General features: G+C 29.7%; 1 protein-coding gene across 2 annotated transcripts; it reads right to left on the bottom strand.

Annotated features, from left to right (window-relative positions):
• Positions 1–562: 562 nt before the first annotated feature.
• LOC111628825 (ATP-citrate synthase-like) lies at positions 563–16,990 on the bottom strand. 2 transcript variants are annotated; one of them, XM_023372667.1, is made up of 26 exons: positions 16,875–16,990; positions 12,753–12,926; positions 12,445–12,567; positions 11,812–11,874; positions 11,634–11,732; positions 11,473–11,564; positions 10,255–10,334; positions 10,042–10,172; positions 6,902–7,020; positions 6,698–6,834; positions 6,555–6,616; positions 6,030–6,147; positions 5,800–5,948; positions 5,636–5,734; positions 5,393–5,561; positions 5,206–5,321; positions 5,026–5,130; positions 4,862–4,953; positions 3,474–3,578; positions 3,319–3,400; positions 3,008–3,246; positions 2,843–2,936; positions 1,240–1,545; positions 1,023–1,166; positions 841–954; positions 563–770 (listed from the first exon to the last, which is right to left on the bottom strand). In XM_023372667.1, exons 2-26 carry the CDS (start codon positions 12,903–12,905, stop codon positions 597–599), a joined length of 3,165 nt encoding a protein of 1,054 aa, XP_023228435.1. In that variant the 5' UTR covers positions 12,906–12,926; positions 16,875–16,990; the 3' UTR covers positions 563–596. The 2 variants fall into 2 exon arrangements, with proteins under 2 accessions (XP_023228435.1, XP_023228436.1); XM_023372668.1 differs by lacking the exon at positions 16,875–16,990 and adding an exon at positions 16,678–16,782.
• Positions 16,991–19,444: the final 2,454 nt, after the last annotated feature.

The raw sequence follows: 19,444 nt of genomic DNA on the forward strand, positions 1-19,444 counted from the left end.
TACATTGATCCAAACCAACAACAATATCTGACAGCCAAATCGTGTAAATTTGGAAAATTGCTTGTCGATACAAATTTCCAAAATTCAATATAATTTGGATCACTCGCAGTTGAAATAAGTTCCTTATATAGTCGACCCCCCTATAACGTTGTTGATTATTCCGTTTTATATGAATTCCATGTTGTACAAGTCACTTAGATTTTACAAATACATGTGCTGGGCTGTGAATGGCTCACGTATTTGTAAAATCTAAGTGACTCATACAACTTGGAATTCATATAAAACAGAATAATCAACAGTGTTATAGGGGGGTCGACTGGTACATATTTGCTTTTCAGTGTAGTATGGTGCCGTAGGTCAATAATTTCGATTTGGATTTCAGGTGAGTAACAATTATCTTGCAGAGAAATTGAAAAAGGATTTGTGAAAAGATCAGCATTTTTTTATTATCTTGAAAATCAAACCTAGCACTGAATGAATCCTGCAAAATGAATATTAAATTTTTAAATCTATCATAGTTCGGAGCATTATTGACTTCGGTAGCTAGTTCCTGCANAATTCAAATTAATAATAAAATCTTATTAATAAATTGAAACTCAAATGATCTCACCAATGAATCCAATTGTGCGGCCTAATACAAATAAACCATTCAGTGCTCCTATGTCAATGTATTCTTGAGCTTCTTCCTGCGTGAAGCACCCACTGTAACGGAGAAGATCGACAATTGATGTTCCTATAAACCCGTCTACATTGAGAATCAAATTTGGTTTCTATAAAAAGAGAGTTAAAGGAGTTTACTTCTAATCCATGTAATAAAAAATACGTGAAAGTAATAATTACCTTTGATGTTGTGATTTTTTCAACTTGCAGTGCATAATCTAAAACGGGAGTTGCAGGAAAGTGCCTTTTAACATAGTCCTTTAATATTTGGACCCTCATGTCGGGATTATTTATCTGTAATCAATTTTGATTAATTCTATTTTTACACTCCCCAAGATTGAAAGGATAAAATCTTTACTTACAGATTTCACTCTGTGTCCTATTCCCATGATTAGTTGTCCCTTCTTTCTTGTTGTGTTTACAAACTCCATAGGAATCATTCCATTATCATATGCTTCGCTAAACTGTTTGGCAGCAGCATCGAGTGCACCACCAAAACGATCTCCCTATAGAATTAAGCATTAAAAGTCACTACTAAATTATCCTGCTGAGAGAGAGATTAAAAAGAAAATCACTTACAATTGTAAGGAGACCAGACACTAGGGACGAAACGAGATCTTTTCCGGCTCTTGCACATACTATTGTGTTGTGAGCCCCGGAGACTGCTGGTCCGTGATCAGCAGTTACCATAAGTATCATCTCCAGAAATTTACAAGCATAAGCCGGCAGACGTCTTTGGCACCATAAAAGACTAAGAACGCCACCAATTCCCAATTCTTCTTTAATTACTTGTGTAATTGGTATACCAGCATACAATAATTCTTGACCTCTGTCATCACTGATAGTTGACATAAATGAGGCAGGTTTTCTGATTAATCCCAGTTCCTTTAATAAAGAAATTTTTATAAATTTAAAAAAAAACAAACAATGTCAAAAAATTTAAAGTAAATATTTTTAATTGCTACAATTAACATGTTTCAGTATCTTCTAAATTTTGTGAATTTTTAAACTATTTTATTTTTAAGTCTCTTCATATCTTGTTCCCTTGCACACTGAAGCAGAGGAGTGCCTCAATGTGCAAGAGTCAATTCTGCCACAGGAAATGTGTTTCCGAAAAGTATGGGAGGAAGAGATACGAAGACACTTGAGTATTTCTTCTAAAGTTTAATATTTTTTGTCCTGCCCTGGAGTAACATGATTGAATATAATTATTATGAAAATTTGATTATAAATATTAATGAAAATTCGATCACCAGTTTTATAATTTGAAAAATTACTACTTTCTTTTTTAGTTTAGTTGCAGACGAGATAGTTTTTAACTCTCGCTTCAATCAAGAATCTTTCCTGCACGCCCTATCGACCTATTTCACTATAATGCCGAAGCCCAGACCAAAAGATCTGGAATCGAAAATCCGTCCCAAGTGCAGAGTTTTGTATTATCCGTTAACTAGTATGGCTCTAAATGAAAGATTGAATGGTTTACTCGAAGGAGATGAATGGAACAATTTGTCCGAGAGCCAATGTACATCTCTGAGCAAGAACAAAGATTCTTCTGATGTCTTGGATGATTTGACACCATTGCATATTGTTTGGCCTCATAGATGGTAAGTATACACTGGCTTGATTCAAATGGTTAATATATATTTGTGTAATGCATATTAAATATTTTCAGGGAGCATGACAAGAATCCAGAAGAGTTTTTTGAAGTACTATACTGCTTAAAAGAACAACATTCCTTCAGATTATCAGTAATTGGGGAATCTTATTCAGAAATTCCAGGTAATTTGTTGTATTCAGGAAAGAAATGCTATCTATCGATGACAAAATTTCTGATTTTGAATAGATATTTTTAGTAAAGCAAAAGTGGCGTTAAAGGAAAATATTGATAATTGGGGTTACCGGGAGACGAGAGAAGAATATCTTCGCGTCTTAGCAAGTGCCGATGTAGTAGTGTCTACGGCAAAACAGGAGTTTNGAAAATTTAAATTTGCCGACTGGAATTCTTTCAGATAAACAATGCTCTACTGTACTATGTAAAAAAAAAGTGTTTTTAAGCACAGTTCATTAGTAACTATACGCAGTTAATTCATAATGAATGATGCTTGTAATTAACATTTGGAAATTGTTTTATTAGTTATTTACTTTTCACCTAAATTTATAAAAATTAAGTATTTGTTCTTACTCTAGCCCAACTGTAATCCATTGGGACTGTTGGAGGGGGTACTTCTGGTTGAGGAATAATAACTTCTTTGGTTACTAAATCATCATAAACTTTCCTAAAGTTAGATGAAAACTTATTAATAATACTTAATTAAATTTGTTTTAATGGTTTAGTAATTGTACTTACTTTATTGTTTCACCTAGAGCGTCGAATGTTGCTGGGACAAAAGCACCCACTTCTGCTAATGCCTTGTTCTTTGCTACTGCAGTTTCCCTATCACTGTTGGCACAGGCTCCAGCATGGCCAAACTGTACTTCGGATGAAAACATTCCCGCGCAAGTACCAATACACCAGGAGACTAAAGGTTTTGATAGTCTGCCATCTTTTATGGCATCACAAACTTCATATTCTTCGATTCCTCCGACCTAAATAGATTCAAAATAATTAAATATTTAGAAACTGTTAGTGTTAATAAAATTGTTGTTTTTATGAGTTACCTCTCCTAAGAGCACCAACATTTTCACATCAGGTTCCTTTTCATACCTCAAAAGATGATCCATAAATGTTGTTCCAGGGTATCTTGTTTACAAAAAAAACTATTTATTGACAAATATTCATAAATGATCAATCAAAATCAATTTTAATAATATACCTATCACCACCAATAGCCACTCCTTCATAGACTCCGTTCGTTGCACGAGAAATGATATTGTTAAGTTCATTAGACATCCCACCAGATCGTGATACATACGCAACACTAAAATTATAAATAAAACATTTTATATATTTATGATCTGATTAAAATGATGGTAGCCATTTTTATAACTTAAATTTCATTAACTCAAAAATTCTTCCTTTGTTCAACATCAAGTTATTGAAAATTACTGTCTTAAAACTCTCTTAAGATATGAAATTTTATATACATACATGGTGTATCAGGAAAGATGGTCACAATTTTAAGGGGTATTAGAACATGGCAAAAGTAACAATTGTAATGCAATGCGTAGTCGGAAGTAAACTGTGAACATAGAAACGCAAAGTACGAAGAACATGGAAAACAAAAAGCCATTTTAATCACAAAACATCATTTTTTGTAAATATCTTACAAGAAATAATGTTTCCTATTTACAAGAATTGTTCAAATGAATGACCACCAACTGCAATACATGCATCAGAACAGTGATGGAGTGATTAGCATACACTTTGAAAGATACATAATGTGTCACATACTTCTGCAGAAGGAGCACTAATTCTGGCAACAAGGACTTCAGGAAAGTCAATTGGCATCTCAAAAAGCATATCTGCCTTCTCAGCATTTGAATAATGTTGCACCTCTCAGGCTGTACAACATCCGAATGACAGTGTGTATGAAACGTCCTTCTCACCAGAAGGCCCCTCTTGCAGAAAACCACTCGACTTCTGACCATGCATTGTATTATGACAATTGTTACTTGCCATGTTCTATCACCCCTTAAAGTTGTGACCATCTTTCCTGTTACACCATGTACCCACACAAGTAACAACGTGATTTATTTGTATTGCCAAATGATCTGCTGCAAGATTATCCATCAGACTATTTTAAAACTAGTAAATAAATTTAATTACTAGCCTGATTGTTTGGCAATTTATAAAATAACTGAATAAATACAGCAAAAAAAAATAAATAAATAAAATTACTTTTAACTAGATTTATTTTATTTTAACATTTTTAAATTAGATATATATACATTTAACATTCTTTCAAATTATTACAAATTGTTCATGTTTCAAAATGAACATTTAATCAATCAATAATTCTACACATGATTAAATCTAATAATTTTTTTATTTTTAAATAAAATTTTTTATATTATATGTAACTTAATTATTTATAGATAAAAACAAAAGGATTATTATTAAAAATTCTAATTTTAGTACTTCTGTATGAGCAATTGTAAAAATTGGTTATTGATTTTTAAATGATGGAATTACAAAACATTCATAATATTAACTAATAAATTTTTAACAGAGAAATAAATTTTGTTCTAGTATTTTACTCACCTGCCTGGCCTATATAATTTTGATGCTAATATATTATCCATCATTCCGCCTGTATTTCCTATTTTGAAACAGCCGGGTTTAATACCTCCCACCTATTAATTAAGTTTTTGTCAATTTAGAATTTTGTTAAACGCACAAACATTTAATAAATTTTAAAAATTTACCGTAGCTGGACCAATAATGGTGACTCCCTTCTGGTTGGCTTCTTTAATCATTTTTCTAGTCATGTTCTCTGGGATTCCCTCAGCAATAATGGCAATCGATCGAATCTAAAAATACCAAAATTTTCAATACACAAAAATTTAATACTTTATACACCATAATTATGAAATTAATATGATTACCTGAGGATATTTAAGAGTATCTAACGTGCTTTCGTATGCCGAACGTAAGGATGCAAAATTTATCATGACATCTGCTTCGGGATGCTTTTTCATGGCATCTGCCATGTTTTTATACACTAAAAAGAACAAATTATTAATGAAAGTAAAGTATTTATTGCAAATATAATTATTTGTAATTAAAAATTACCTGGAATAAGTATTTCTTTATGTCCCCAATAAAATTTTTGTTTGTGATCTCCAGTAAAAGGATAAACAATTGCAATGACGGAGCCTTCTTTTCGTGAACAAACAAAATCGAAGTCTAACATACTCTGGACTGCTCTAACTTGCATTCCCCACACTATAGCTTTAGTTTTCTTTTAGAAATTATAAATCATTAGCTATAAAGCTATTAGAAAACCTTACTCACAAAATTCAAACATAAACTTACAGATTTATATAATGGTTTATGATCTACATCATTAACGGAAACAGAATTGGGGCCATTCAAACTGTCTGTTCGAGCCATTTTGTTTGGAGGTGCTGATGACTGAAAATTCTTTGTTACAAATATTAGTAAATTTGAACTGGATTAACTTTATGACTCATACTTACTTGCATTCCTCCGGGAAGTAAGAAATTAGCTGTTGTAAGATTTGGCTGGGGCATTTCGGGTACAGCTCGTTTACCCATTGCCATAGCAACTATAGCAGTCATGTGAGTTTCGGGTCCAAATACATGAATGGGAACACCTAATGTGCTTCCTAAAATATTTGGAAATTTTTTAAAACCAAATTTGTAGCTAAGCAATTTATCTAGATTAGAAGTTTTAAAATATTGCTTACCCACTTCTCGCATAACGCGTAATCCTTCTTGATAATTAGGACCTGCCCTTCTTACAAATATGGAAACATTATGTTCTACTAGTTTGCTTTGAAATTCCTGTAGTGCTTTAACTATTCCCTATAAAAAAAATCTCAACATTTTAGACAATAAGTTTTGAGATAAGATTAACAATTTGGTTTATTTGAGAAAATAGAGTAACAAGTTATTGTTTATGGAAGAGAGTTTTACTTCCAAATTGACATAAGTAACTTTCCTTGCTGTGTGTTACCATACGTCTCAAAGTCACTACTATCATTTATGCATCAGTCCCAGTGAGATGGCAAGGAAATAAGTCATGTGATAAATAAACTATGTTGACCAGTCACACGATACTCATTTATCCCTGCCAATAATCAGTAAACTAGTCCCATTGCCTAAAGAAACTGCTTTCCTGGATTGGTCACACTGTACACTCCAAATATTTTAGTGTTATGTCTTGTTACCTTATTTTTCAAACAAACTAACATAACATAAATAATACTAACTTTAAATGTAGCTGCAACATTTGTAAAGTTTGCTATTCCACCTCCTATCAGAAGTATTTTCCCTGAAAAAATTTAAGTTATAAATAAATTGAATCTTATAGTACAATGGAAAATTTAATCTATCACTTCAAGTATCTATTTACCTTCAGGATGCTTCTCATTAGTCATTAAACTAAGAATAGTTTTGGCATATTCGTAAGTTTGCTGTTCAGTTGGAGCACCAGAATATTCTCCGTAATTTGCAAGTTCTGAAGCACCCCCCAATTCACAAATTGTATCGCTGAAAATAAATGTAAATTTATAATCTCAATTCGTAAATTAGAAAATTTGTCCTATATTTTTTATACCTGTATATAACAGAAGCACCACCTCCGGCAACCATGGTCCAAATTCGTCCATGTTTATTGAGAATAGTCAATTTTAGAGAAGCACCACTTTTTGCATCCAAGTCAGCTATGTATGCCTCCTATTAGAACATAAAATAAAGCTCTCAATATGTTTTTTTTAATGAATACAATTAATACAGGCATAATACAAGGTGAAAATAAAGATTGTTTTTTTGAATAAGTTTTTTACTTGGTTTGCAACAACCAAAACACCAGTGCAATACATCCTATTAATAGGCTTGGTCCTATACACTTTTAAACATTTAACAAATTGTAAAAAAGAACAGAGGCATATGAATTAATATTCAGAGCTTGTATGCAGTTTTATTGAGGTGGAACATTAGTGAAGCCTCTTCTATGAAACTTACAGAATTGTGTTTATTCTCAAAAGCTGTTTTATCGATTTTGATTGAACTTTACCATTTTCCATTAATTGAGATGAGGAATTCAAAATGTAATAAAAAAGTGTGAGTACATGACTTTGTTTTCCAGATATAAGGCCGTTTCACAAGTGTGGGTGACAAAGTGATATTGCACAAATTGTGCAACCTTGCTGTGCTATGTTTTACAGTTGCTAGCATGTCTTCTATGGGCTTATGGAATCGAGTTTGTTCTCAAAATTTAATGAGCTGATTTTGATAAAACTTTGCTCATTTCCATTAATTGAGATGAGGAATCTAGAAATATAATATGGGTTAATTGAAATGTAAAACCTGCAGCAATGAATTGCTGAACTTTCCTAGCTACATTTTAAATTTTGGTGGTGCCATCTGTTATGACATTTTATTACAAAAACTTTTTATATTGTTAACTATTATAAAATTGCAGAGAGCTTGATTTTGAAAATAGGGACAGATTTTATAAAAAATTGTAAATACTAATAACAAGTAACATTGTTACTAAGTCCAATCCTACTTGAGATATGACACACAATCACCCCACCCTGCTGTTGACCTTTAACAACCAAAATTTAATATCATCAATCCTAATAATATACAAACCTCCTTGCAAAATTTCAGAAATTTCCAATAAAAAAACACAGGAGTTATTAAGTTTCAAACAGGGTCAACAAAATCGTGGCCCCCATATACATACTAACATTCATACATACAGGAGAAAAAAACATTCCAAATGTTTTTGCATTTCTTCACATTTCAAGATCCAGAGTCCAAAAATGTAGAAAATCTTCGGGGATAATTTTTTTGATCAATTGCCATACTTTCCCTCTTGTTATATATAACAGGGCTGGGAAAGTAAAATTAGGAGTCCATGACTTTATTTTCAATATATAAAAGGTATTAAAATGACAATGTCCGTGTTCTCTGACGTGATTGAGCGCACCTAACAGAATTTAGGCCTAAGGGTTAAAAATAAAAAATTGGCATTACATGCACTTAATGGAAAATAGTGTAAAAAACAAACAAAGCATATGTCATCAATTGCTTTGTTCTTGGATTGCCTCCCCTTACCTGGAAAGTGCAAAGTTCACCTGTCTGTGTTTGTTAGGTACAAGGATTGTCTCTTCTGTGCCTAACAAGTGCAAGGATCACTTCTTTCCAACTCTACTTCAATTCTATTGCGATACAACAAAGTTACATGATGTTCTAGTTGTGTTAATCACATTATTTTAAATTTAATAATTCTCCAATCCATTTCAATAGAGAAAATTTAGAAGAGTTAATAAAAATTTCAGTTTAATAGCTTTCAAGCATATAAAACACCTTTTATTTTAAGAAACTGTTGAGAGATTTAGGAATTTTATACACAGTATATATGGTAGCCGGAGGAAATACATTAACCAAGATACTCATACAACATTCAGTTAATTCCAATGATTTGATTGAATTGTTCCTAATTAGTTAACCATTAAAATAATCTTCAAATATATCTCAGTTAACAAAAATTTGAGTCACCTTGTATAAAAATTAATGCATATGTAGGTAATCAATTTTGGCCTCCCGATATATAATAAAATTTATATGTAAATTTGATGCTTTGCTTTAAATCGATTCTAACCTTCCCACTTCACTGTCTTTTATATACAAAGATAAACTGGAAAATTAACATACAAAAGGCATGTTAATTTTCCAGCTGTAAAAAGTTTCTTGCACTCTAAAATTCTAGTCTAAGCAAATGTTTTTGGCTTCATTCAAGGCCTGCTTCAGGCTTACATCCATTCCTTTTTCCTGCGGATGCAAGCCTGAAGTGGACCCTGATAGAAGCCAAAAATGTTTGCTTAAACTACAATTTTGGAATGCAAAGGTGGTTTGTAGGACAATTTTCAAGCTGTAATAAAAAATTAATTAAACTAACAAATATGGTTTAAAAGATAATACACAATGATTATGTTATCCATTAATTTCTTAATTCTGATTCTTAATTAATTTAGAAAATAAAATTTTAATAATTAAATACACGGTACTTTGGTATTCGAGGTTAATTCATTCCAGACCTTCAAATATACACTAATAAAAAGATTTTAACTAGAATTTAACAAGTTTATAAGCTTAGCATGCATTAAAAAAAAAATCCAAAATAATGCATGGAAATGAGACAATTTATATTTTGTTGGGTTGAACTGAAATTTTTGTGAATTTTTAACAGCTGTCAGTACTTAACACAGATGTGTGATTTAATTGTAACACTTGTGAACTAACACATTTTTAACTACTCATTTTTATGGTAGAAAATTTTTTTATGAATGACAAAATTAAAGTTATAATAAAATTATTTGTTATTGATTGAAAGTTTGTTCTAGCAAATTTTGTTTGTTAGGTTAAGTACCAAGTGATTTTTCCCTGAATATGTGTTCAAATACCGAAGTAACACTGTACAACATAATGACCTAAACCGCTACCTTTAGACCATGTTACTTACTTTAAATATTCTTATTATAGCTTAAAAATGATGTAATTAATTAGATATGACTTAATTCCATCAGCTAATTCATTGTATGGGTATACAAACACTTCTACATTGCAGATTCAAATTCTGCTTAAATATAGATAACTAATTGTTAGATTTGAATAAAAAAAAATAGTGTTTAAGAAGTAATCTAAAGTCATTAGTGTGGTATAAGAGTAAAAAAGGAACATTCTTGCCTCAGGAAAAGCATCACGACCAAACGGAGGAGGAAATTCAATCTCTCCCCATTTTTGTTTGCAAACAAATTCTGCAGTAGCATCCAACTTAGCTGCCAAGTCCAATATGTAAATTTTTCCATTGCTTATTACTGAAAAACAATTTAACATTTCATTATAAAAAATACACAGCCATTGTAAAGATTAAAATAAATTTAATGAAGTACAACTCACCTAATGGATTAATTTCTAAGTAAGTGAAATATAAATCAACATATACTTCATATAATGCAACAATAAACTGTGCAACATAACTAGAAGGAAAAATGTTTTGATAAGATGTGTGGGAAGTTATTAAATTTAATTATTCACATAAAATTACTTAATATTCTAGTAAAATGCCATATTTTACACCATATAAGATGCATCTCTACTCAAACACAATATTTAGCAAAGCATTTAGTATTTTTAAGCTATTTTTTAATCTTTGGCACTTGACCGGAATACAGTTAACATAAAAAGTAAAATTAAAATACACTCTATTTATTGGGGGGCAAAACAATGGTAAATGAGCAATTATTTATTGTGACATTGTCACAATGCTAGGCTGCAATTTTTAATTTAAAATGTATGCTTCTAACATGCTCTCCACCTCAAATTAGTAGTGGCCTGTAAATTGTACCTTTCCTTTAACAATAGAGTTGTGCTGGTCATCTGTGTAACACCTTTTGGTGAAAAATTTTTGAATTAAAATAACATGACTTCCTGTTCTTATATAGTTAATCTGGGCCTCCTGCCACAAGTTTCCAAATCTGGTCTCGTTTTTCATCTAACTCACTCCATTCTCAAGATTAAGGAAAACGAACAGACGACAGTGGGAATTTATGGGTCTACAATTTTTTCACATTGCAGCCCAATGACTTTTTGAACTAAAATATTCTACATGAATACATGCAAAAGTAGCTTAGCTCTAACAAAAAAATATTATAATATTTAATTAAACATTGTTATTCAAGAGTTGGGTTGGGTAGAGGTTATCCACAGCATACTGAAGGCTATTTGGGGAATTTTCTGAATGTTTTTTAAACAAAATTTGCATCTTATATGCCATCAAATATAGTTATAATTTTTTTTATTGATTTATTTGATTAGTTTGTTTCAAAAAAAATGTTTAATTTGTTGCAGGAAACAAAACTATAAAATTATGAAAAGAATGATTATATTTAAATTTACAATAGAAACTGAAAAAAAAAAAAATTATTATTGAAGGTTAAAAATAAAGACTGTAAAATGATTTTATCAAAGCTTCCCTGTAATAATAATACAATAACTTTTTTCATCTGTCGTTCATAATTAATGAAATGCATTATAAATTATCTTTTTTCCAGATTATAGAATCTATAAATAAGTTTTTCAAGAAAGGAAATTTTATACTAAATTTCAAATAATTACTTTTGCTTGTCAGCAGATAAATTTTTCAGAAGTTTTCCTCTGATTTCTTCTATGGTTGGTTTAATATCAATTGGAACGTCAAGGCGAAGTGCCTAGAAATTTTTTATTCTTTTAGCAACAAAAAAATTTTTTAAAATACCTGCAATTTAAGAGAGAAATACCTTTGAATCAACATCACCAATATCGACACCCCCTCTGTGATGAAACAATATTGTATCACCAAATCTATGTGAATAAATACATATATATGATTCCTCTTCCTAAATTTTAATAAAAATATGGTTTAGTCAAAAACTAAGCATTAATGTTTAGAAAATACTATATCAAATGCTTTCATACCTCAGAATGCGGGACAAATGGCTCTATTATGAGATTGCGAATTTTACCGGTTGCTCGTCCGACCTGTATATAAATAAATTCATGTTATGAGCCTTGTTCTGTAGCAATGGATAACCTTACAAAATTTCACTATGTTAATTAAAAAGCAACATTTTATCCTTATACTTCATGCTTATTGATCTCTTATGCTTGATTATTTCTCATAGTGAAATAATAGATCAATTTTACATTCTACCAAAACAAGGAAATGATTCGATACTCGATAAAAATGAATTAACGCGTGTCCTTTGCTATTGTCACGAAATATAGCCAAAATGAAAAATAATATATTTTTAGGATCAGTTACAGTTTAAGATTTAATATGCTAACATTATGAAAATATAAGATCAAACTTACAACATCCAGAAAAGAATCATTAGAAAAAGAAAATAATCAATCAAGATTACACATTCAAATCCTGTCCATACAGAATTAAATATGTAACCTGATGTATGTTTTTTCTATAAATCCTTCTCTGGATATTAAAGGTGTAATCTTATATTTGAATTTTGTGATCATTTAATGTGCTTCCCTTATGTTAGAATACATCAGAAAGTTTTCTTCTAAAGTAAAGGATTTCAATACACAAATTACCTGAATATCTTTTCCAAGTCTTTCATTAGCCCATGATTTTACTTCATTGATGTTTGCATTAACACGTATCAGGCCTAATTTTCCTCTCCTTTTGATAAGCTGATCCGGTTTCACCACCAGTCGCTAAAGTAAACATTTTAAAGTTTGAATAAATAAGAATGTGACCAAATTTCATCTTCCAAACCAACAGAGAAAATTCATCAATCTTCTATAGATTTACTTTTAAGTCTTTAAAATTAGACTTATTGTTAGTAGTGTGTGGCATTCTGCAGTGTCAGAAACAGTAATATAATTAATAAAATACTAACCTCTGATTCTAGCCAAGGGTTACTCGCTACTAAATCATTCCATTGAGTATCTTCAGTAACGGTAGCAAACTGACTCTTTACCGCTATTCCGGTATTTAAAAATTTATTAAGTAATCCTTTACCGGTGGCTTCTCTGATAGCTTTTGCAGACATTATTTACCAGATGGAATTTATCTGCAAGAGATAGAATTAATTCAGTATTTTCTCTTGTTCTGGGAAAAAAAAATCAATACCACATATAGACGACAGGTGCGCATTTCCTTTGCCTTTTTTAAAGAACTGCAGTATTTAAAAATAGACTTGACTCGATCCAAAAACATGCCGTTAATTGCAAAATTACATTGCAAATTTTTAAAATATTACACATGTAATATAGTCCAAAAGTCAGTTAACCATTTTAAAGAGAATTTTACTGTAGTTGCTACTAACTAATTTATAAACTGTTCTGAATGAGATGTTTCATTCCAATAAACAATTTAAATATTGTAACATATTGCTACAAATTTCCAATTACTGTATATTTCGGTTGACTCGATTACATATATATGACGACGTAAAATACGTGTATGTAAATGTGCATACTTAAATTTTAAAAAGGAAAATAGAAAACAAATTTAACAAGTTCCTATTCAAACAGGGAAATTATTCATTATTCATACATTAAATAACGACATAAATGTTACATAACTAACAGATCATTAAATATATAAGTTTTCTATATTATAATTACTTTAATTCGGGAGAAAGAAAAACATTTCAAAATTCAGAAACTAATTTTTAAATATATTTTTATGTTAATTCTATAATATAGTCTCACTACAGAGTTCATTTATTAAATAGATACAATAGGATAGGAGTGAAGAAATAAGACAAAGTAATCTTAGTGAAAGTTAAATACTAATTTCTCCTAGCATTTAAACTAGAAAACAGTAACATTATTACAAAATACTTGTTACTGCTCAAAAATTTTAAGCAAATCTTTAACTTTCATGTTTCTACAGTCTGACTTTAAAAATTTAAGTAAAATTTAAGATGTAAAACATGTTCAATTGAGATTATGGAACACTTAAAGCAGATAAAATCTATTTCCTATAGCTCCATTTGTCCGTATCTTCCTAAAGACATATCTAAGACAAACAACCTCTCTAGTACTTACAGTTTAACCATTTAGACTCCAATAAAGCAGTATTTTTATATAGAATGTCAACTTCTTAGAAATTCTTAAAAAATTACAGCTTACTAGTATGCAAGAAGCTACCAAGACAGTTATTTAATTAATATTTGAGGCTCATTGTCCAGTTCTTTTGCTTAAAAGTAGAATTTATATCTAGATTCCGGTGAATCATCTTTTAGTTACTTGTATCGTATAATTAAAAACAAAAGCATGTCGTCTATTGTATAAGTTAATTATCAAAGTATTTGTAGTTAAGATTCAAACCTTAACTTACCAATTGCAAAATCCACAGACAATTACAAAAAGAAGCAAAATTTATAGACGGAGGCACAGATTTCCGAGATTTATAATAGAAGTGCACGAAATACAGACCTTAAAAATCCACCTTTTACATTAAAAATTATGTTAATGGGTCATTCGTATGGAATAATTTAAGTTTATTTGTAGGTTTAACCCAAATTTAAGAGATCACATTGCGACATTGGACAAAAGTTCTCTATTGTCCGTGGCCCGACGTTCAATAACAAGAATGGACTAATAATTTATTGTGAAAGAAATTATGTCATTCCTCGATTTTATAGAATTTAATTAAATTTTTATGTTAATTATACTTAAGATATTTGGAAAGAAATGTCAGGTTTACTTGACAAGGCTGAGAGAGGGCTATAACCTTTCTGCAAGGTCACATTTAGTGCAGAATAACTGAATGTAGGTTAGGAAAATCACGGGGTAAATGAAGATATTTTCGGTTGAAAAGGATGTTTTTAATTATCTTTAAGTAAATTATGCTAAAAATACGTGCAGAAAGTTATCAAATCGGCTAATTTTAACCTAATTACTGAGAATTTTAACACTATTTTGACAAAACTTTATCGGAACTTTTATGAAATCTTATTGAAGTAATTCGTATTTTTAATTAAAACTCGTTTATTATGCAATTTTCTTGATAAAACTGTGTCGAAACTCTGCGAAAAAAAAAATTGGCGATTTTTTCGTAAATTTACACAAGAAACCGTCGCTGGAGTGTCTAGAACATGTTTGGAAACCATTTAACCTCTTTAAATACGGCAAACTTCGGCGAAAAACCGCCAATCTCCCAACCTTTCCACAAGTACTCGATGGAAATGGTAAGAGTTAACGACCGTTCCGAATAATTGCATTAAAAAATTCCCCACGAAATCTATTTTAAATCGTAGAAACGAGGAGGAAACACGACGGGAAAAAAGAAGTCATTGAAAAATCTTCACCGATCACACTGAATTTTTGAAGTAGGTTACGCAATCGTTACGTCATCGCAACACCTGACGTCAGGAACGGAACTTGGCAATCATCCACAACACGTGGACGCACTACATAATCCGTGTGACACGAAAAACCCGTTAAATTCTCTTGTAGGGAGGCCATTTTCGTATTCTAACGTAAGCATACGAACGTCATACGTCAGGATACGAGACGGAAGTGCACGAAACCATGAACGTGACCTTCTAGCAGCCTCAGGCAAGTAACCCAGTTTTAGAGTTATGTGACACGAGTGCTGGAGAATATGACTTTAAAAACTTGAACCGTCCCCTCTTAAAAACCTCATTTTGCTAGCTTTAAATGGTTAAATTGATGAGGAAGAACGTGTATAAATTATCGGCGATCGAACAGGTTTTATGCCTGTCCATGAAGGATGAGCATTATTTCCTCAATTATGCTTATATATATATATATAAACTGAAAAAAAAAGATAAATGATCAGTGAGAAAAATCATGAATTATTCTCTATAAATTCACCAAGAAAAGGGTCACCTTTCCCTTCAGAAAGAACTTATTTTAATATTGAATAATTTGAAGGAATTTTCATCATCCAAGCGAAACTGGAACGGGTGATCGAGTTATTTTTTATGTTTGTGGACAGCCAGTCGATCTGGTTTATAATTTTAGATGATTGCCACGCAATATATGGAATATAAATTCTGTATTGCGTGGCAGTCATCCCGGCGGTGTAAAAATAATCCTTATTCTTTATGCCACACCGCCGAACGGGTCGAGTTATCTTAAGATAAGACGATAGCTTAGCAGGTAACATCGTCGATAGAATTTGTTATTGTTTATCAGTATTTTTTACATTTACAGAAGGAAAAGTGTGGCAATACTTTAGTTTGTGATTATGTAAACACAAAATGAAGAAATTTAGATTTTAATACATTAAAATCTATATATCTTCACATATACATACCATTTCATCTTCATATACGGATCATAGTAAACTAAATAGGACAATGATTAGATCCATACATAAAGATAAGCTGGATAAGTTTGAAGTATTTTAAATATAGAATAAGCTTAACTGATCCTTAAGCTTATCTCCAGAATTGTATGTCAGAAAGGTTCCTCTTGTATTTTAAAATATACAAAGTTAATAATTCTATCCTTGATCAATTCAGGATTCCATTTACTTGACACATTTCCTTAGAAGAATGGAAAATTGCCAATTTAATAACAGGAACAAATGCCACATGCTAATAATGCATTAATGCCTACAGAAGATAAAAAAAGGGTAGGCATTAGAAGAATAGTACTGAATTCCTGTATGATCACACCCATTTAAAGGATGAAATTCATTCAATTTTACCCTTTAAACAGAAAGGATTTGTGTATATTGATGTATAACACACATATTTAAGTGAATTTAATTGAATTTTGTGTGTGTTTCGCTTAATTATTGTGTAAAATAATTAAAATGTAGAAGAGAATTGTGATATTTACCTTCATCAGAGCAATACTTGAATATTGATTAAAACAGTTACATGAAGCAGATCTGATTGCTAAAATTGTTAAATAACAGCGATTTATAGTCGTTTAATAGCTCCCATTCGTTAAATACTAACATAGAACGAGTAATTTTATCAATTTAAACCAATATTTATATAAATTTAAAGTAGATTTTCTCATAACAAACTCACCTGATGTCAACGATGAGGAGTCTGAATCTACTCTGCACATCAGACGTTAAGCAGACGATAATCACGCCACCTCACGTCACTCGAAACGCATCAGCTAATCGACCAATCGGATTTCGTCAAGCGATTTACTCATTCGTATTACAATAAACTTTCTTTGTGTTATTATTATTAACGAAAATAATTTATTTTTTTAAACGTTTCTATATACATATGTTAAAAATAGAATATTAATTATTAATATAATTAAAATTTTAAATATTTTTTAAAATTAAATAAATTTATATCTTGCACTTTTGAATTTTTACGTTAGTAACTCGTTCGGCCAATCATGTTCTGTAAAATTGTTAAATGATTACGCATGAAATGTATTGAATATGATTTAAATCTAATATTAATCGTTAAAATTTTATAATGAATGATAATACACAATTTTCAATGATAATAAATTTTATATATTATGAACAAATGTAAAAAAAAAAGAAAAATTTAAAGTTTTGCGAAATTTTAGCGATAGTTTCGTATCTTATTGGAAAAATATACAATACAAAACTTTAATATAGTTTTATATAATTTAAACGAATATTAATACTAAGAAACGAATTTAAAATATTAATAAATATAATTTATAAATATATAGTTATAGTAATAAATATAGTTTGATAAATTTTAAATAAATTGTATTTTTATCATATATATTCTTGTCATAAACGCTATAATTAATTTTATTGCAAATAAATTTCGATATTAATAATTTAAATTAATAATTATCAATATTATCTATTTAACACATAAACAAAAAATAGACATAGATATCATCAAGGTCATTAAAAAAAACCTTTAAATATAATTTCGAAAGTTTATTAATTTTAATTTCTGTTAATTAAATTTTCAAATGAAATAATATTTAAATAATTTTTCATATTACTGTATTTATTATAAAAGTTGAATTGTTCGATACTAACATTTTTTAAAGGGGTCTACAAAAGTTATGCCAGAATTTAACCAAGATTAAATTATGGGATTGTTTCTATAACTTAAACTTTTTTGTTACAATTGAAAACAAGCTATAAAAATAAAATTTCTTAATAGTTAAGAATAGATAAATAAATAAATATAATAGATTTTTTATTTAAAATTCATTATAGATATCTGAAAAGCAAATAAATTTATATTATTACTGTTGTGAGGGCTGATAGTTCTACAGCCTTTATAATAACAGCTATATCATACAACTTTCATAGTAACAGATGCATTTATCTGTTACCCATAGATGCAATAGAATTAATACATAAAAGTTGCATAGTTGCAATAGAAAACTACATAAAAATATTTAAAAATACAGTTTAACTTTAATAGTATTATAAAAATACAACGTAATTCAGACATATTTATAAATTCGTAACTTTTATGGAATATGATTCCTCTCTTAGACCATAATGTTTTATTATAGAACGTGAATAGGTTTAGGGTATAGTTCTTCATTTCTTCTTTAAAATATTTAAATAAATAAATGTATGTAAGTATAACATAATAAATTAATTGATAGTTTATCACTATTAGCAATTTATTTTATACTTTTTTGCTTGCATAGGGCCATTGGCCAAGTGAATAAAACCACAGAACATTGACAGTTGGGCGCTAATTCGGGCTGGCTACGTGAAGTTTCCAAGTTTTCATCAGGTTTATAACACTTAAGTAGGGAAAAATTTCCCATAGAAGGGATTCCCCGTTGGCAAATCGCCCATATGATTGCTATCAATTCAATCTTATTCTTGCTTGCATGAACAGCATAATAATAAATTGTATGAGCTTTAGCAAATTATTTATTAGACTATAATGCACCCAAGAAACTAAATTTAATTTAGAAATTACCATACGATATAATGAAGAAAGGTGTAGAATCATTAGTTATAAATTAGACTAATGACTAGTTTTTATGCTTTAATTATATTATTTTATGTCAGAAAATTAAATAAATTTAATTAAATATTACAGTGATATGTTGATAATATAAAATTAAACATTTAATCGGATTAGATAACAAAAAATAACTAAAAATCTCATACGAAAAATGAAATTCAAGCAAGATTTTCCTCGATAAAAAAAAAAAATTGCTATAAAATAAATGAGCATTATCATTTCTTGCTATCAGAATGCCAAGGTTAATATTAAAATTAATAATTTTGATATATTGAAAGATAAATTACGTTATAATCACGTGTAAACCACGTTTCCATCTTTAGTATACTTCTAGGAAATTTCATGATACTATAAATGTCACAGGAGAAAATACCCTTTCGAATGTAATAATTAAAATCTTTTCCTTAAATGACGTCAAAAATCAAACAGAAATTTATGTCATAAACTTTTTACTTAACAAATATTCTTATTATTTAAAATTTTGTGAATGCAGGAAATCAATAAAGGAAAATCTTCCTTGTCGTTCTCTATGCCTGGAGGTGTATCCATTTTGTCCTTGAATTAAGGAAAATTAAAAGTAATTTTAAAGAATATGTAAAGAAATTTTTTATATGAAAAGCTTACTTTAATTAATAATTACAGATTAAAAG

Source organism: Centruroides sculpturatus, unplaced genomic scaffold, assembly GCF_000671375.1.
Source record: "Centruroides sculpturatus isolate CEXI.00-Female unplaced genomic scaffold, Cexi_2.0 scaffold585, whole genome shotgun sequence".
In the NCBI taxonomy this organism is placed as follows: Eukaryota; Metazoa; Arthropoda; class Arachnida; order Scorpiones; family Buthidae; genus Centruroides; species Centruroides sculpturatus.